Genomic DNA, 21504 nt, shown 5'->3' with positions numbered 1-21504 from the left:
TGGATCAGCATATGGAATCTCCATCGTGTTGTAGATCTCCATCACATCCTCGCCGATGCAGTGTAGAAAAACTGCTATTTTCCACCGGCTTGTCATTTAGCCCACTGGCTATGTAAAACAGGTTCAGTCTTGTTCCCATTTCCACCAATTTTCGGTGATGTAAATGACTACATTGCTGCTCATATCAAAGTATTTTTGTTTCACTCACATCCATTAGCGTTTAGTAGTCTGTTGGCAAAGTCCACATTCTCACTCATGCAGCTAGCTACTGGAATTTTTTTCTCCCTACATTTTTGGATTGAAGATAATGTCCAATTACATCCACGCTTCTGACACTTGAAGTCGGAAGTTTACATTCACTTAGGTTGGAGTCATTAAAACTAGTTTTTCATCCACTACACAAATTTCTTGTTAACAAACTATAGTTTTGTCAAGTCGGTTAGGACATCTACTTTGTGCATGACACAAGTAATTTTTCCAACAATTGTTTACAGACAGATTATTTCACTTATAATTCACTGTATCACAATTCAAGTGGGTCAGAGGTTTACATATACTAAGTTGACTGTGCCTTGAAACAGCTTGGAAAATTCCCAGATAATGACGTCATGGCTTTAGAAGCTTCTGATAGGCTAATTGACATAATTTGAGTCAATTGGAGGTGTACCTTTGGATGTATTTCAAGGCCTACCTTCAAACTCAGTGCCTCTTTGCTTGACATCATGGGAAAATCAAAATAAATCAGCCAAAAAAATGGTAGACATCCACAAGTCTGGTTCATCCTTGGGAGCAATTTCCAAATGCCTGAAGGTACCACATTCATCTGTAGAAACAATAGTACACAAGTATAAACACCATGGGTTGCCGTCATACCGCTCAGGAAGGAGACGCATTCTGTCTCGTAGAGATAACAAAACTTTGGTGCGAAAAGTGCAAATCAATCCCAGAACAGCAGCAAAGGACCATGTGAAGATTCTGGAGGAAACAGGTAAAATAGTATCTATATCCACAGTAAAACGAGTCCTATATCAACCAAATTTTAATCAAATGTATTTATATAGCCCTTCTTACATCAGCTGATATCTCAAAGTGCTGTACAGAAACCCTGCCTAAAACCCCAAACAGCAAGCAATGCAGGTGTAGAAGCACTGTGGCTAGGAAAAACTCCCTAGAAAGGACAAAACCTAGGACGAAACCTAGAGAGGAACCAGGCTATGAGGGGTGGCCAGTCCTATATCAACATAACCTGAAAGGCTGCTCCGGAAGGAAGAAGCCATTGCTCCAAAACCACCATAAAAAAGCCAGACTACGGTTTGCAACTGCACATGGGGACAAAGATCTTACTTTTTGGAGAAATGTCCTCTGGTCTGATGAAACAAAAATAATAAACAAAACAGTCCCGTGTGGTAACTGACACGGAAGACAAACATCCACAATTCAAAAGTGAAACCAGGCTACCTAAGTATGATTCTCAATCAGGGACAACGATTAACAGCTGCCTCTGATTGAGAACCATACTAGGCCAAACACAGAAATCCAAAATTATAGAAAAACCAACATAGACAACACACTCAACTCAAGCCCTGGCCATACTAAAACAAAGACATAACAAAGGAACTAAGGTCAGAATGTGACAGGAAGTTAAAGCTTGGTCGCAAATGGGTCTTCCAAATGGACAATGACCACAAGCATACTTCCAAAGTTGTGGCAAGATGGCTTAAGGACAATGAAGTCAAGGTATTGGAGTGGTCATTACAAAGCCCTGACCTCAATCTTTTAGAGAATTTGTGTGCAGAACTGAAAAAGTGTGTGCGAGCAAGGAGGCCTACAAACCTGACTCGGTTACACCAGCTCTCTCAGGAGGAATTGGCCAAAATTCACCCAACTTATTGTGGGAAGCTTGTGGAAGGCTACCCGAAACATTTGACCCAAGTTAAACAATTTAAAGGCAACTCTACCAAATACTAATTGTGTGTACGTAAACTTCTAATTCACTGGGAATGTGATGAAAGAAATAATAGCTGAAATAAACCATTCTCTCTACTATTATTCTGACATTTAACATTTCACACACATTTTAAAATATAATCAGGCCTATTTGTATAATTAGTAGGCTGATGCATATATGTCTTTTATAATATTTCCCCAAATTTTATTAGCCTACCTCCTCTTTCTCTTTCTATTTTTGCTTCATTCGTTCCTTGCGTTCAACAGTTAAATTAAATAAGTTGTGTTGTTCTTATCTTCATCATTTTAATGACATTCTTGAATAATATTGGACTGGAAATTGATGCAGAAGGCTTTACCATCTCTTGTACGAAGATTGAATGGTTATGGGTCTGATGAAATAGGCCTAACTGCAATAGCTTACCACCATCGCATGTTCGCTCTTCTTTCAAACTACTTGTAAGTTCTATTGGCTGCATTATTTAACATTTAACAAGCTAGGGCTTGTGTCCCTCTTCACATAGGCTATTGGTATAAGATATGGTATAAAAGTCATATCCAGAAGCTATTCTAGTCTAATTTTTCCTGCATGGGACTCCAAGAGCGAAGGAGCAATTTTTAAGGAGATAGGCCAGACTGGTGCCGTGCGTATTGTTCAAGAGACAGAGGCTACAAGTTAGAAACTTACTATGCATAACCAACCCATCATGAATTAGCTAAATATAAGGCTAATACTGCATTTAATGTATTACCTGAAAGAGGTAGACTATGACATCTAGGGCTATATCAATCTAGAACCGGATTATCTATACTGAACAAAAATATCAAAGCAACATGCAATAATTTAAACTGTTTTACTGCGTTGCAGTTCATATAAGGAAATCAGTCAATTAGAAATAAATTAATTAGGCCATAATCTATGGGTTTCACATGGCTGGGCAGGGGCGCAGCCATGGGTAGGCCTGGAAGGGCATAGGCCTACCCATTGGGGAGCCAGGTCCAGCCATTTAAAATAAGTTTTCCCCCCAAAAAGGCTTTATTACAGACCTAAATACTCCTCTGTTTCATCAGCTGTCCGGGTGACTGGTCTCAGACGATCCCGCAGATGTGGAGGTGCTGGCATGGCGTGGTTACACGTGGTCTGCGGTTGTAAGGCCAGTTAGACGTACTGCCAAATTCTCTGAAACAATGTTGGAGGCGGCTTATGGTAGAGTTATTAACATTTAGTTCTCTGGCAACAGCTCTGGCGGACATTCCTGCAGTCAGCATCTCAATTGCACGCTCCCTCAAAACTTGAGACATCTGTGGCATTGTGTTGTGTGACAAAACTGCACATTTCAGAGTGGCATTTTATTGTCACCAGAACAAGGTGCACCTGTGGACTGATCATGTTGAATCAGCTTCTTATGCCACACCTGTCAGGTGGCTGGATTATTTTGGGAAACGAGATATCCTCACTAACAGGGATGTGTTTACCATTTGTTGAGGGAAATAAGCTTTTTGTGTGTTCGTAACATTTCTGGGATCTTTTATTTCAGCACATGGTACCAACACTTTACATGTTGTGTTTATATTTTTGTTCAATATATATTTTTTGAGTTGATGGAAAGAGAGAAAGACTTCGAGAGAGTGCTCATGTGTGTACTGATTTAAAGCAAGGATATTGGAGTGATAGGCTGTTTTAAAACTCTGCAGCTGCAATAAAACATTTAATAAATTATTACAATAAAAAAAGGTAACCCCTGGAAGCCAGATGGAGATGGATAAATTATATTATATTACCATAGCATAGACTATGCTGCAGCAAATGCAGGCTACCTGTCACAAGAACAAAAGTTACCATGATGAGATGCTAGATCTACATGCATTGTGAACCACGCTCCATACTGAGATGGGCTGTGTCCCCACCCTGAACATTGATGATTTCTCATGCAGAGGCCGTAGAGAAGCCAGATTTAGACATAGCATATCATTTAACAGGTCATATAAATAATTTATTATAATTTACCGGTTTCTCGCAGTTATTTATCCCAGAAAAAAGGAGTGGTTTTGGGCGGTAAATTCCGGTAAATCTCGGTAACCTGGTTCGTGCCATTCAACCCTAGTCTGGACCAGGCAACTACTGCGCCCTCTTGCAACTTTTGGGACATCACAGTTGTTCAGCCGTTGAGGTTACACATCCAACATCTCCAGCCCTTGAATTGAGACTATAGGTATACTGGAGACTATAGGTATACTATAGGTATATTGGCTATTGTTTTATTTTCCTGTGTACAAACAAATGGAGAGTTGCGATTTATGTCTGTGAAGAGACAGCGAATAGGCTACAGAATTCAGGACATGGGTAGGCTATTTAGGCTATTTAGGCTATTTGATATTGACAGAATACATGTGTTTATGTTTTTATGCCCATGAAGACCAATATTATCAAACTTATTTCAACTAATCTCCAGTTCCATCTGAGATGGATTCAATAGGCCTAATCAAAATAGCCTTCCTATATCTAAACGTGGAAATCCAAAAGCATGAATGAATAAAATACTTTCTCCTACATTTCCCATGTTGAAAGTAATGCCTAGGGAAAATTATAGCCTTAGGCAATACCACCAATAAGAGCAAGCACTCAGATCGTGTATTGTGTCATGACTGCAGAGCTTGTTCATTGAAACAAATGAGCACTTTCAAGTATACAGGTTTGCAAGAAATACTATAAATATGGGGAGGCTGTGGGAAATTGTAACAGAGGGCAATTATAACACCTTGCATTTCTCCAATCGGAAACGAGATGATGACACAGGACATGCCCATTTAGGTTATCTCCCTGCTTGAAACGTCACAGACAAGTATCTCACTATTTGCACGTTTAATTGACAGTTTTTTTTTTTTGAGTGAAAGTCGTTTTTTCAACTGGCGGTATTTTTCTTATACTGCCTTTAGCATTAATGTCCAATAATTCAAAATAGCATAATTTTCATCACTATATGTTGGCTATATAATTTAGTCGTCCTAAATATTAAGCACTTACACATTTCTCAAAACACGTAAAGGCCTGCTTGGGTGTAGAATAAGTTGAAATAAAGAGACTAACTCCCATCTGAATATACGTCCATATTAATTAATTATATACTCAGCAACCCGTGACCTTAGAGCCAAGATCAGGAGACACTTGGGGCATGGGGAGAGGTTGTTGAATTCTTTATCGGACTTCTGTCAAAGACAGCCGTCCATTTGTCTTGCATTCATCAGGCGAATTAATTAACAAGAAATGTAAACGTTTTAATTGAATGTCAAACAGAATACACTATGCAAATGAGAGCACAACAATTTAAGTAGGCTATAGCCTGCTTTCAAATCAAGGTTACATAAATATATAAATAATATTTTCTATAGGCCCATGTCTAAATAATTAGCTTTTGTCATAGAACATGATTAATTTTGGCAGTTAATTTATTGATCCGAGCCCCTACTCCAATGTGCTTTACTTTAGGAAGCATTAATCAATGAATGAAAACACCAATGCTCTCCTTGTGTAGGCTACGCTTTGCTCTAGAAACGACGTTGTAGCTTAATTAAAAATCCAAGCATAGGACAATATCAATGATTTGGTCATGCTTATAGCAAACAACAACAACAGGCCTACATAATAACCAATGAATAGGCTTATAACATGTGTTCATTATTATTATTTATAATTATTATAGTAATTATGATTATTATTATGAATAATATTAATAATATCCCTTTAATCATGCAACACCTCATTAATAATATTTTGAATGGCTGTTAAATGTATTGATAGGTTTGATTGCTTCAGTGAGCTTGAGAGAGCTTATTAGCTCGAAAACTGGATTGATGCATAAATAACTGACTTGTTCCCATGTTGTAAAGTTGAGTTTGATGATTGGAGTTGAGGTAAATAGGCCTACTGGTGTGCAAAAATAAGGGGTTGAGGTTCGAATCAGTTTTTGTGTGTATAGCCTACATGAGCTAGGCTATTCGTCCCTCAAGAAATCCCTCAATCAGTCCGTTTGGAGGGCTGTGTTATTTTTCACATTCTTTTACAGTGAAATTGCGCTTTTGTAGACAAGAGTTCATTTTCAGACGATTATGTTGGTGTTTTTCTTCGTTATCAATCTACAGAGGGCTCGAGATGACAAATGGCCTTGTCAAAATCACGCCAGTCAAAACATTTTACCACCCCTCTGGAAGGAATTGTGTAAAATGCCCTACATTTAGATAGGCTATACAGACACTGTACAAACAGTAATAACTTTCTCAAGCTCATGTGAAACGGTGGGAAACACGGGCTGGATAACAAGTTAAAGGAACAATACCATGAGGCAGTCTACATTATCTTGAGGTGCACCTATTTATTGAATCAGTCGGCAAATGTCATGAAAAAGGGAAAGGTGTATATGAATACATATGCTTAAGTAGCCCTTGCACACCTTGAACCCCAATGAAATTAAAACTTTCAAAACATGATTAACAAACGGTCGTATTCATCATTAGCATAATATGTGTGTTCCTTATTCATGTGGTTGAAAATAAATCAAAAGGTGCATGACTGCATGCCTCAGATCATAAGTTAAATACGCACCCTAATAGGTTATATATGCTAATGCTGTTGGTCATGGGCGTTATCTATTTGCATTTCTAATTTAATTAAAAACTGTCCCACTTTCAACTCTTTCAAGCCTAAAATCCAAGAATAGTTTTGGCAAAGAGATGCGGCAATACAATTTCGGGCCAGTGTGAACTTTTTCGTCCCCTGTGTTTTATGCTGTCGTAAAACCCACGTGCAGTTGCTCTGATCCTGCGAGTGCTCAGAGGAGAGGGACAAGAGCGGGAGGAGATAATATTGTACTTCAGACATAGAGCTTGAAACATACGCCGCGTATCCGAAGTCATACTATTATGGTGTAAGAGTCTGGGAAATACTATTGGAATCACCTTCGAGGACCAATCCCCTTTTTCACGCAACAGAGTAAGTCTTGTTAGGTCGATGCTCCCACTTGCCATTTCGTTGAAAAGAACATTGCTCGTAAACTCTGAAAAGTAGCAGACTGTCTACCATTGCCTTAGCGCAAGGATGAGTAGCCTATGTGATGGGAGGTTCACAGACCTGAAAGGCTAATGAGGTTGACTTCCATTTACATTTTAGTGTTTGTACTGGTAAAATGCTTTTGGTCAGGTCAACTCGCTGTGTTAATTTATTTTACTATCAAAATTGATTACGTATGTTCATGCAATGTGTAAACTGTGCGTAAACTATGCGTAAAGTGCGATTGTTAGATACTTTGCTTATTTTACATATGTTGTATTGTGTAATAATTCACTTATTTCAAAGCAACATAATTTGAATGCTCAACTTGTCTCTTTCAAGTAGACTAAGTTAGGCCTACTGCTTACTGTCTCCTCTAGCTCCTGTTTGAGATGTTAAAACCCGGTGACCCTAGCGGATCTGCTTTCTTGAAAGTGGACCCGACGTACATGCAACACTGGCAGCAGCTCTTCCCTCAAAGCCAGTTGAAGAATGGAGGCATTACGCAGCTGCAGCCGCCGGACAGGGTAGCTGTTCCGGTGGAAAGTCTCCGTCAGCGGCCGAACCTGATCTCCTCCACATCATCATCGTCGGCTTTAACACCTTCCTCCACATCTTCATCGACTCCATCCGTTTCATCATTGGCAGGTTTATCTCAACTATCTGTGCCACAAATTGCACTTTTTGGACAAACTCTCTCTTCTGACATTGTCTCGTCAGACAACACCAACCTCCAAGCGAAAGAACTTTGTATATCCTCCAGCTTTAAGAATGACAAAGGGTCCAGATTTAAACTGACCTCCGATGAGTTAGACTACTACCTCTACGGACAGCAGAGAATGGAGATTATCCCATTGAACAATCACACCGGCGACCACAACAATCGTATGTATGAATTCCACGGCACATACTATTCCAGTGGAAATATTGTTTTCCCTTTATTTAAAGGGGGCATTATTTAACGAGCCTATCCAGCTGTTAAAAGGTTACCGCATTTTAGGCATATAAGAAAATGTGATTTGACTTTATGCTCACAATTGAACAAAACACGTCAATAATTTTAATCTCGCTCCTCCCCATCACTCATAATCAGACTTTATGGACTAATATAAACTATGCTAGGCCTAGACGAGGCTTTCTATTGCCTTTTAATCAAGGGTCCTCGAGCACACCAAACTTCTGTTTTGCCCCATGAAAGTCATGCTTCTCAGCATTGACCATCAGCAGGTGCCCCGCGCGTGTTTGGGTAGTATGGGTCAATTAGGCGTATGCATGGTTCACTAACTCTGATCATCTATATTCACACCAATTTATGTATATCCTATTCCACTGATGAACAAATATAGTATTTTTCATGTGTTCAACTGCAGCACAACTTGCAAGGGCGGCAAATGTGATAGCTATAGCCCATTTACAACCGTTGATATAGGCTTTAACAATAGACAACATGTCCTTATTTGCCTATACATCCAATGTATAGACATTTAAACGGATTCCACAAATAATCATATTCTGATAAATATGATAAATAATAAATAACATTGAGCTCGTCATTGATAGGCTAATATTAGGCCTTTAGGCAAAGTTTTTTTTAAATCAATGAAAGCTTTTATCAATTTGTTTTATTGGGCACTAATAAGAAAACAATCATTTTCTCTTTTCATTTTGTTCAAATCAACAACATCACATTATGTATATGTTTTATTCAATTGGTTTTGACATCAGAAATTCAGTCTGCGTTCTTCATCAGTCTTTTATTTTATTTTTTGCTTGAAGAATTTTTGCTTTTACATTATCGGATGGAAATAGACGTCGAGGACAACCCTCTCTATATTAAAGCGAAGTTTGAAATGGTGGTGTTTATTTAAGGTGATAAAACGGCCCATCAGCAGTAATCTCCATCGATATGTGCCACAAGGAGATGAGGGATGGGGGGACAAGCCACAATTAATTGCTGTATAGTTTTGTAGAAGAGAGTGGACTGAGTGTGGATCAGAGATCGATCTTTTCCATCGGCCGCTATTCATCATCCGAACATGGTATATGGAAGTCTCCCGGGGACAGCGAGACTGCTTTATCTACATTCGGTATTCTCTCCCCCATATTTCAAACCAATGCAATGTCGGTAATTTATAAAATAGCTGAAGTGTGTATTACACAAGGAAACATACAATTTCATTTACTTCATAATTTGTGTAATTACACCGACAGCCAGATAGGTTTTAATGCGTAGGCCCTACTTGAGGTTAGGCTATGTGTATGTAACCTGTTATTAGGCTAAACTGTTTTTCTAGCTCAGAAGCCCTAACATAGGACTTTTGGGGGTACTTGACACTTGAAGACGATTATATTAATCAGTCAAAAAGGTGTTGGTTTGTCCTTCGGCCATTTCTCCAAATATTTCGTCAGTGTTGAAATTAAACTTTTTTACTGCATGATCTATGAAGCATGTTGCTGGTGCTGTTCAGGTATTTGAATGACTGTAACATATAGGCAAGTAGCCTACATTTTTTAAACGTTATTATTTAAATGAAATTCATTACGCATTGCATGGGGAACAATCTGGGAGTAGCCTACGATTCCAGTTTACTCCATTAATGTTTGTAAAACAGCCCCAATTTATCGCCAAAATTAACATATCAACAACATGACAACATCGGTAGGATATGTATGGTCTCGACTTGAGTTGCACACCTCTTTCAGTTCCAAAATGAATCCCCCCAGTACCATGACTCATGCCGCTATGACAGCAATGAGCAAGGCCACACCATAGTCGCACACTATTCTTAAGTTGATTTAGACATAGCTTTTTTCTTCATCTGGTGACAGAAGGTGCAATGTTTTTCAATCCCTCTGTAAACCCAATTAGGCATGTATTTAACATAATTATGTTTGGTTATGCATAAACATTATTGTGGCCTCTTAAATTAGCAATATAATCAAATTATAATTTTCAAACAATGCAGAAGATTTGCATGAAAATGTTTTCAAAACATGTCACAAAACACTTATGTTGAATGATTGCTTAAAAATGTGTGTACATCCTCCCTTTCTCCTGACCAATGACTATATATATATATATATATATATATAAGTATATAAGTATATAAGTACAATAAAGTAAAAACATATATATATATACATATATATACATATACATATATATATATATACATATATATCAAAATGCAAATAAGTTATACTTATTACACATACATCTTTTCCCTGGTCAAAGTGTTAGTACGTGATAGTAACCCATGTGTACCATGTGAGATGAGTTGCTGGTAAACCCCCTCTACCTGCTGTGCCCTGCAGGGTGTGACATGTGTGCAGATAACCGTAACGGAGAGTGCCCCATGCACGGGCCCCTGCACTCGCTGCGGCGCTTGGTGGGGACAAGCAGTGCAGCGCCGGCCGTGCCGCCCCCAGATGTCCCTGACTGGCTGCGGGACCTGCCCCGTGAGGTGTGCCTCTGCACCAGCACTGTGCCCGGCCTTGGCTACGGCATCTGTGCCGCCCAGCGTATCCCACAGGGCACCTGGATCGGCCCCTTTGCGGGAGTCCCCCTCCTCCTGGATAAGTTGCAGTCAGGAGGGGTGCGGAACACAAGGCACTTATGGGAGGTAAGTTTATGGTTCATGATGATGAAATTAAAATTGTGTAACATCACTCCAGGTACTGTAACAGTACAGATGACCAGGATTGGGTTGTGAAGTTGTGGACACATCCACTGGGTTTTGTCTTTAAAGTGTGGCCCCATGATATGGGTACTAGAAATGACCCTGAAGTGTTTCAGTATAGGAATAATGTCATGATGTAAGTGCTGCATACACTGATTGAAAGTGATTCAATGTGTATACAGTTCAAGGGAAAATTCAATGTCCTGTATACTGTAAGTATGAATACCTGCATTAGCATTTGGCGGTATGCTAATGATTTGAATCGGTTTTGTGTGGCAAGTGAAATTGATAGATAACTCCCATGAGGTAGTGGTGATAAAGGTCACTGTTTCCTCAGCTGACCAATGATCATTCTCACCCGTTAACCACATCAACGGATATGGCTAAGAATTCAGAGCACGGGAGCAGGCAACGATACAGTGTACCTGCCAAAAGAGGTGCCTTTTAAACTAACTGACGCTAATTCGTTTTTTTCCCCCTAACATCCAACATACGAAAATTACAAAGAAATGAAGTGTGATGTTTTTGAATGGCATTTGGTTTGAATGGTGTTCTATCAGTTTGTCGCTTAAATCAATAGTTGATTTATCACTGCCAATTTTTACTGCATTAAATGGTATATATATTTATATATATATATATATATATATATATACACTACCGTTCAAAAGTTTGGGGTCACTTAGAAATGTCCTTGTTTTTGAAAGAGGCCCCGGTGCACAACTGAGCAAGAGGACAAGTACATTAGAGTGTCTAGTTTGAGAAACAGACGCCTCATAAGTTCTCAACTGGCAGCTTCATTAAATACTACCCGCAAAACACCAGTCTCAACGTAAACAGTGAAGAGGCTACTCTGGGATGCTGGCCTTCTAGGCAGAGTTGCAAAGAAAAAGCGATATCTCAGACTGGCCAATAAAAATACAAGATTAAAGTGGGCAAAAGAACACAGACACTGGACAGAGGAACTCTGCCTAGAAGGCCAGCATCCCGGAGTCGCCTCTTCACTGTTGACATTGAGACTGGTGTTTTGCGGGTACTATTTGATGAAGCTGCCAGTTGAGGACTTGTGAGGCGTCTGTTTCTCAAACTGGACACTCTAATGTACTTGTCCTGTTGCTCAGGTGTGCACTGTGGCCTCCCACTTCTATTTCTATTCTGGTTAGAGCCAGTTTGCACTATTCTGTGAAGGGAGAAGTACACAGCATTGTACGAGATCTTCAGTTTCTTGGCAATTTCTCGCATGGAATAGCCTTCATTTCTCAGAACAAGAATAGACGAGTTTCAGAAGAAAGTTCTTTGTTTCTGGCCATTTTGAGCCTGTAATCAAACCCACAAATGCTGATGCCCCAGATACTCAACTAGTATAATGAAGACCAGTTTTATTGCTTCTTTAATCACAACAACAAGTTTTCAGCTGTGCTAACATATTTGCAATGTGGTTTTATAATGATCAATCAGCCTTTTAAAGTTATAAACTCGGATTAGCTAACACAACGTGCCATTGGAACACAGGAGTGATGGTTGCAGAAAATGGGCCTCTGTACGCCTATGTAGATATACCATTAAAAATCAGCCGTTTCCAGCTACAGTAGGCATTTATAACATTAACAATGTCTTCACTGTATTTCTGATCAATTTGATGTTATTTTAATGGACAAAAAATGTGATTTTCTTTCAAAAACAAGGACATTTCTAAGTGACCCCAAACTTTTGAACGGTAGTGTATGTAGTGTATATCTGTGCAGAAATATGATCTCAAGAAACAGTCTTCGGAGTTCACATATGATGTGGGGGGTGTATAATTAAAGAACATTGTGGTATTTGGCCGTCATGGCTCTTCACCCACAAACTGGCTGTTGTAAAGGCCCCTGAGGCAGGATAGAACACTATTACTGCTTATATATGTATTGTGTGACAGAGCTTTAAACACTGGCTCTGCCAGAGAGGACTGTAAAAATTCCAATAGATTAAACAGATCTGAGGTGGGTGGAGGGAGGGAAAACTCAGAAAGAGAATCCAATATTCCAATCCACCCTCGGCTGCAGGGCCTCTGTCTTCACGAAACGCAGTAAGTGTTAAACTCTCCAATCATTATTGATAAAAAGAAAAACAGGCACCGATATACTCTCCTCAATACCTGCTCTGTGTTGTCTACTCTACACTTTTCAAGTGTCCAGTCAAGCATCTTGATGCCAATGTCCAATAAGCATATTCTTCTCTGCAATAAAATGGGATAGCATGGATTTTAGAACTATTCTCTGGAAGTCTGCCGCAATTACTTTGGGGAAGATGGGATTCATCTTTTTTTTTAGACCCAGACTAAGCCTATTCATAAACTTGAAAGCATTGTCGATGGAGAATCTCCAATGAACATGTTTTTAGGTCTGGGAATAGAAAAGCAGCCCTGTAAATTCTGGAGGGTGATGTCATCATGAGTTGGAATATGGCAGGATTAAGGTCTCTTATGAACTAATTATTATGTTGTATCATCTATAGGTTCATCTATATGTTCAGGGTACCCTACACAGCCCAGATTGAAATGCAGCATTTGGCCTGTTCAATGAATAGGGCCATACAGTTTTAACATAGGCTTAACTTTGCAGTCGGTTTTTGTTTATATTTTAATGGATGTCATGTAAAAAAAAATATCTATATATGATTGAGAGGTATGCATAATAACAACAACGGTGTTGCCGCTGTTTATTTGTTTGGTTCTGTGGAAAATGTAGGCCCACCTTTGGCCATAGATTCTGTGGTTGACACATAGTGATTGTGGTTGTGCACCATTCCTATTAGACACTCAGGAATTGAGTGACCTAATTTGACGGAACAGTAAGTTCCGGACAGACTGCCGGCATTTGACTTTCCCACAGTGTTCCCACTGGACGTGTAGCATGGTCTTGTGTTAAGTCTGTCCACTCTGACGCTGGAATGTCCAGGGTTCAAGAAGGTCCCATGTGCTTGCCATAGTACATAAAGAAATAACATCTCATAACGGGATAAGAATGAAGTGATATAACTTATGCAACAACAACTACAGTATAGACATACACAAGCCATCTCCTCAAAAGGAGAAAAGAATGTGAAGAATGTTGTGTATTGAGATTAAAATGAATCACCGTAGACGTGATTTAATGTGGCAAACATATTAGAACAAAACAGGCACATGTGTTGGCAATGTAGAGGACACGAGATCAAGTACCAGTAAGGACTTGTGAGTGAGGAAGCTATACTGCTAAGTAACTCAGTGGTGTTTGTTACAGTGGTGCCATGACCACAGTTGTGCTCACCTCAATGGCTGGGGTCACTGTGGTGTGAGTTTAGAGGGGGGGAGTGTAACAGGGAGTGTAACAGTTTGTGCCTTAAACTCACTCTACTGCTTGAAAGGTTGCCAATGGTGCTGCCAGATGAGTGCCTTTTCAGTGGTGCAACTGGTTACTACATTGTCAAGCAGCGTGTTCTTGTGTGTTGGCCAGGCAGAGGACACAAGATCAAGTACCAGTAAGGACTTGTGAGCAAGGAAGCTGTACTGCTAAGTAGCACAGTGATGTGGCCCATGGCTGGGCCTTTTAGTTGCCTATCTTCATGAGACTCAGATTCAGTAGACTTATATGACATCATTCCTTGAAACTGCACCAGCGGGTGTTCTTGGGGAATAATATGCTGCTTAGGCCACAGGCCAGGATAATTATTTGTATTTTGCATGAGCCAGTGTGGAGGTGACATGTTTAACATTGGTTCACTGACTCAGAAAGCTACATAATTTGTAATTTAAGTTATTTTATGGTCCATTTCCCCTCTGATTCCTGGCCTCCTTTGTGTGAGAAAGCATATCTACACTCTTAGAAAAAAGGGTTCCAAAAGGGTTCTTTGGCATTCCCCACAGGTAGAAACCTTTTGGGTTTCATGTAGAACCCTCTGTCTATTATCTAAACATTGGCTGATTGAATGGATAATTATTATGCCCTGATTTATTTTATAGTTGTAAAATGTGAGTGCTGAAACAGTTTCAAGTGAGCATTTTTATGTTTTTAGTCTGTATGTCATACAGCAGACAATCTTTCTTGGTTGGGTTTTTAAAGGTCCAGTGTAGCTGTTTTTCTCTCAATATCATATCATTTCTAGGTAACAATTAAGTATCTTACTGTGTCAATTCAAATTGTCAAAAAGAAACAAGAATAGCTTCTAAGCAAAGAGCATTTTCTCAAGCAAGAATTTAGCTCGTACTGTATAGGAGGGGTCTGAGTAGGGAGGGGAAAACTGAAAACTAGCTGTTAATTGCAGAGAGGTTTGGAAATATTTTTCTTATTGGTCTATTAACTAATTTAAATTTGGTGATGTCACCAGGCAGGCCAAACCTCAATCCCACCAAAACAGTCAGAAATTTCATGCAATCTTTTCAAACAATTCTCACACTAAATGGACATTATCATAATTTTCACCATTTCATAGTATTATTCCAACCTCATAGTGTGGAAATATATATAAAACACAAGAAATGTCACATTTATGACTGCACTAGGACTTTAATGATTTATTAAAATTAAGATTAAAATCACTTTATTGGTCAATTGCCCACTTGAGCCAACTGAAATGTATGGTTTCCTAATCCAACATTTAAAAACTGTTTCACCATAAAGTTGGTCAAATTCAAACATTTTCATACTTATCTGTTACATCATACCATACTATAGCAGGTAGCTGACTTGATGTCAGTGTTTTGCTTCACTTTTACAGTGTATGTATCAGTGGAGACTGGTGGGAGGAGATATAGGAGGACGGGCTCATTGTAATTGCTGGAATGGAATTAATGAAACGTAGTTCTACCTTGTAAAGGCTGGAATGATTCCATTCCAGCCTTTACAATGAGCACATCCTCCAATAGCTCCTCCCACCAGCCTCCTCTGGTATGTATATGAGCTATACAGTGCCTTCAGAAAGTATTCAGACCCCTTGACGTTTTCCACATTTTGTTACGTTACAGCCTTGATTCCATTGTTTTTTTTTTACCTCATCAATCTACACACAATACCCCATAATGACAAAGCAAAAATAGTTTTTTTAGAAATGTTCGCCAATATATTACAAGTAAAAAGTGTAATTATTACATTTACATAAGTATTCAGACCCTTTACTCAGTACTTTGTTGAAGCACCATTGGCCGAGATTACAGCATTGAGTCTTTAAAAAATATATATACATTTTTAAAAAATGGAATATTCAAAACCTACAATATACTTGCAGTGAAGCCGCTCAACAACTACATCATACCAGTCATCCAACAGATTCCCATTCAGAGCGACACAGAGAAGCATCCAGAGTCAATGCCCTGTTCAAGGGCACAAATTGGCACACAATACCCCATAATGACAAAGTAAAAAAAGGTTTTACATTTTTTTTTGCACATTTCTTAAAAATAAAAACAGAAATACCTTATTTACATAAGTATTCAGACCATTTGCTATGAGACTCGAAATTGAGCTCAAGTGCATCCTGTTTCCATTGATCATCCTTGAGATGTTTCTACAACTTGATTGTCCACCTGTGGTAAATTCAATTGATTGGATTTGGAAAGGCACACACCTGTCTATATAAGGTCCCACAGTTGACAGTGCATGTCAGAGCAAAAACCAAGCCATGAGGTCGAAGAAATTGTCCGTAGAGCTCCGAGACAGGATTGTGTCGAGGCACAGATCTGGGGAAGGCTACCAAAACATTTCTGCAGCATTGAAGGTCCCCAAGAACACAGTGGCCTCCATAATTCTTAAATGGAAGAAGTTTGAAGCCACTAAGACTCTTCCTTCGACCTGGCCACCCGGCCAAACTGAGCAATCTGGGGAGAATGGCCTTGGTCAGGGAGGTGACCATGGTCACTCTGTCAGAGCTCGAGAGTTCCTCTGAAGAGATTAGAGAACCTTCCAGAAGGACAACCATCTTTGCTGCACTCCACCAGTCAGGCCTTTAAAGTAGAGTTACCAGACAGAAGCCACTCCTCAGTAAAAGGCACATGACAGCTCTCTTGGAGTTTGCCAAAAGACACCTAAAGACTCTCAGACCATGAAAAACAAGATTTTCTGGTGTAATGAAACCATGATTGAAATCTTTGGCCTGAATATCAAGCGTCAAGTCTGGAGGAAACCTGGCACAATCCCTACGGTGAAGCATGGTGGTGGCACAATCATGCTGTGGGGGTGTTTTTCAGCGACAGGGACTGGGAGACTAGTCAGGATCGAGGCAAAGATTAATGGAGAAAGCCTGCTCCTGAGCGCTCAGATTCACCTTCCAACAGGACAACAACCCTAAGCACACAGCCAAGACTTTTTACTTAACACTTATTTTTTCTTAACTTCTTATTAAAGCATTGTTGGTTAAGGGCTTGTGAGTAAGCATTTCACTGTAAGGTCTACCTACACCTGTTGTATTCTGCGCATGTGACGAATAACATCCGATTTGATTGATTTGACAACGCAGGAGTGGCTTCGGGACAAGTCTCTGAATGTTCTTGACTGGCACAGCCAGAGCCCAGACTTGAACCCGATCGAACATCTCTGGAGAGACCTGAAAATAGCGGTGCAGCAACGCTCTCCATCCAACCTGACAGAGCTTGAGAGGATCTGCAGAGAAGAATGGGAGAAACTCCCCAAATAGAGGTGTGCCAAGCTTGTAGCGTCATACCCAAGAAGACTCAATGCTAAACAAGGGTGTCCGCTGTCACCATATCTATTCGTTATGGCCATCGAAATGCTAGCTGTTAAAATCAGATCCAATAACAACATTAAAGGATTAGAAACACAAGGCTTAAAAACAAAGATGTCCATGTATGCCGATGACTCAAGTTTAATATTAAGTCCGCAAGCTAGATCCCTGCAATGTCTCATTGAAGATCTCTGGACTAAAACCTAATTATGACTAGTGTACAATTTTACGTATTGGATCTTTAAAAAATACAATTTCATTACCCTGCAGTTTACCTATAAAATGGGCTGATGGTGAAGTAGACATATTCGGTAGTCATATCACAAAATACAGTATATACAGTGGGGCAAAAAAGTATTTAGTCAGCCACCAATTGTGCAAGTTCTCCCACTTAAAAAGATGAGAGGCCTGTAATTTTCATCATAGGTACACTTCAACTATGACAGACAAAATGAGAAAAGAAATCCAGAAAATCACATTGTAGGATTTTTTATGAATTTATTTGCAAATTATGGTGGAAAATAAGTATTTGGTCAATAACAAAAGTTTACCTCAATACTTTGTTATATACCCTTTGTTGGCAATGACAGAGGTCAAACGTTTTCTGTAAGTCTTCACAAGGTTTTCACACACTGTTGCTGGTATTTTGGCCCATTCCTCCATGCAGATCTCCTCTAGAGCAGTGAAGGTTTTGGGGCTGTTGCTGGGCAACACGGATTTTAAACTCCCTCCAAAGATTTTCTATGGGGTTGAGATCTGGAGACTGGCTAGGCCACTCCAGGACCTTGAAATGCTTCTTACGAAGCCACTCCTTCATTGCCCGGGCGGTGTGTTTGGGATCATTGTCATGCTGAAAAACCCAGCCACGTTTCATCTTCAATGCCTTTGCTGATGGAAGGAGGTTTTCACTCAAAATCTCACGATACATGGCCCCATTCATTCTTTCCTTTACACGGATCAGTTGTCCTGGTCCCTTTGCAGAAAAACAGCCCCAAAGCATGATGTTTCCACCCTCATGCTTCACAGTAGGTATGGTGTTCTTTGGATGCAACTCAGCATTCTTTGTCCTCCAAACACGACGAGTTGAGTTTTTACCAAAAAAGTTATATTTTGGTTTGATCTGCCCATATGACATTCTCCCAATCTTCTTCTGGATCATCCAAATGCTCTCTAGCAAACTTCAGACGGGCCTGGACATGTACTGGCTTAAGCAGGGGGACACGTCTGGCACTGCAGGATTTGAGTCCCTGGCGGTGTAGTGTGTTACTGATGGCTTTGTTACTTTGGTCCCAGCTCTCTGCAGGTCATTCACTAGGTCCCCCCCGTGTGGTTCTGGGATTTTTGCTCACCGTTCTTGTGATCATTTTGACCCCACGGGGTGAGATCTTGCGTGGAGCCCCAGATCGAGGGAGATTATCAGTGGTCTTGTATGTCTTCCATTTCCTAATAATAGCTCCCACAGATGATTACTTCAAACCAAGCTGCTTACCTATTGCAGATTCAGTCTTCCCAGCCTGGTGCAGGTCTACAATTTTGTTTCTGGTGTCCTTTGACAGCTCTTTGGTCTTGGCCATAGTGGAGTTTGGAGTGTGACTGTTTGAGGTTGTGGACAGGTGTATTTTATACTGATAACAAGTTCAAACAGGTGGTGACCAAATACTTATTTTCCACCATAATTTGCAAATAAATTCATTAAAAATCCTACAATGTGATTTTCTGGATATTTTTTTCTCATTTTGTCTGTCATAGTTGAAGTGCACATATGATGAAAATTACAGGCCTCTCTAATATTTTTAAGTGGGAGAACTTGCACAATTGGTGGCTGACTAAATACTTTTTTGCCCCACTGTAAATATGCTCTCCACAATGAATTTCAATAGAAAACTATAGATAGACAAGATCCTGCAACCATGGAGAGGTAAATACCTGTCTATTTATGGAAAACGCTGATTAACTCCTTAGTCATATCTTAGTTTACTCACTTACTTATGGCATTGCCTACTCCTGATGATTAGTTTTCAAATCACATGAGCAAAAAAATATTTAGCTTTATCTGGGACGCTAAACCGGGCAAAATAAAATGTACCTATCTATATAATGAATATGAATTGGGTTGGGTTGAGATTATTAAATATAAAAGCACTAAACCTCTCTCTAAAAGCTTCACTCATTCAAAAGTTAAATTTGAACCCTAAATGGTTCTCAAGTAGATTACTAAATAAAGCTCATCCATTGTTTAAAAATGTAATTTTTGCCTTTGTGCAGATTGCCATGTCTCATTTTTGATTAACTGAAAGTGATACTTTTTTCAAACTATTTCTCTTTTTCAAACAAGCATGGCTACAATTTCAATTTCCTCCCCCTGAAATGATAGAACAAATATTACAACAAATATTATGGCTGAACTCAAATGTGCTGGTTGATAAAATACCTGTATTTATGAGAATGATGTTTGAAAATGGTATTTTGTCCTTCGTGGAGTTGTACGGGAAGGTCTGCTCAATCCAAGAGTACAACCAACTGATTACAGCATTACCCCAAAAATGGAGGAGGCAGGTGGCAGCGGGAGGAGGTAGGGAACTGGTCTGTCTGCCCAATATAAAGGATCAAAACTGGCGGAGGAATACAAATAGCATAAATAGGAAAGTATGCCAGTTTCATTTGAGGACCAGGATGTTGACAACTGTGCCATACAGATTGCAAAATTAGTGGGAAAGAGATTTTTGATGCACCGATTCCATGGTACAAGGTGTATGAGTTGATGTATAAAACAACGCAAGATTTAAGACTTTGTGCTTTTCAGCTAAAATGATTATATAGAATTCTTTCCACCAACAAAATGTTGAATATTTTGGGCATAAAGTCATCAAAGCTCTGCAGATTTTGTTGTGAGGATACAGAATCAATAGACCATTTATTTTGGTATTGCCCTAAGGTAGCCTGTTTCTGGTCTCAGGTTCAGGAATGGCTGAAAATGCATAACATTGATCTAAAATTGACCCTAGAAATAGTACTGTTATGAGATCTGGAGAGACCGGGTCAGTCAATTACTAATATACTAATACTCTTAGTAAAGTATGTATCTTCAACTCGCAATCTGTAGATTCAATTCGATTAGATAGATTGAAACTGTACATTGAACATCACAGCATAGTTGAAAGGTATGTGTTGCGTAGAAACCCGAAGTGGGTGGCCAGCAGAGATAGATGGGATGGGCTGAGGAAAGCTGAGGTTTGGGATGTGGAATTGGAGATAAGTGGGAGTGGAGTTGCTGTGTGGGAGATAGAATGATGGTCAAAGATAAAAGTAAAAAAATTAAAAAAAGTATATTTGAATGACACTGAGGGGCAGTGTTTTTACAACTAATGCCGGTTTGCCTGAGGCTGATGCCATGCAGGTGTTTGTACACATGCATACACACACACTCTCATTCAAATAAACACGTACAAGAACACAGACATACATGTAATAGTGCCAGACATGCACAAAAACATATACAGTTGGCATTGCTGTTATGATTTTAGTTGTCCTTTATGTCCTTTGTTTTAAATGTATTATTTTGTTTTATAATTTTTTTGCATTGTTGTTTGCTGTTTTCTTCTGTCTTTTCCTTTTTTCTCTTTAGTTCATTCTCTTGGTTGTTAGTGCAGTGGGGGGTTCTTGGGGGTGGGGAATGGAATTCATTGTATTTTTTATTTTTCTTCTGGGAGGGGGGGGCTGTAGGAGGGGTCACGAATGGTTGAGGGACAGCTATTGGGAAACTGTGGGGGGGATCTTGGAGGGTTCGGGTTCACGTTTTTCAGCCTGGTGGTAGATCGGTCAACTTGCCCTTGAGCAGGGCATTGACCCTAGATGGTTCTGTGTGTCGCTCTGAATGGGAATCTGTTGGATGACTGGTATGATGTAGTTGTTGAGCGGCTTCACTGCAAGTATATTGTATGTTTCGAATATTCAATAAATATATATTATTATTTTTATTTAAAAAATAAGATTCAATGCTGTAATCGCTGCCAAAGGTGCTTCAACAAAGTACTGAATGAAGGGTCTGAATACTTATGTAAATGTAATAATTCAGTTTTTTATTTGTAATAAATTAGCAAACTTTTTCTAAAAAACAGTTTTTGCTTTGTAATTATG

The 21504-nt window shown here is 39.4% G+C and overlaps 1 protein-coding gene across 1 annotated transcript in view; it reads left to right on the top strand.

Moving 5' to 3' along the window:
• Positions 1 to 7383: 7383 nt before the first annotated feature.
• The window catches only part of LOC139412121 (PR domain containing 6), a 55671-nt gene continuing 41550 nt past the window's right edge, over positions 7384 to 21504 (top strand). The window contains exons 1-2 of the mRNA XM_071158929.1: positions 7384 to 7876; positions 10307 to 10614. Of these exons, the coding sequence (XP_071015030.1) occupies positions 7384 to 7876; positions 10307 to 10614 (801 nt within the window). The remainder of the gene's footprint in view (positions 7877 to 10306; positions 10615 to 21504) is intronic.

This window comes from Oncorhynchus clarkii, chromosome 6, assembly GCF_045791955.1.
Source record: "Oncorhynchus clarkii lewisi isolate Uvic-CL-2024 chromosome 6, UVic_Ocla_1.0, whole genome shotgun sequence".
Taxonomy (NCBI): Eukaryota; Metazoa; Chordata; class Actinopteri; order Salmoniformes; family Salmonidae; genus Oncorhynchus; species Oncorhynchus clarkii.
Note: the sequence above shows the minus strand (reverse complement) of the source record. Positions and strands in the feature narration are given on the sequence as shown.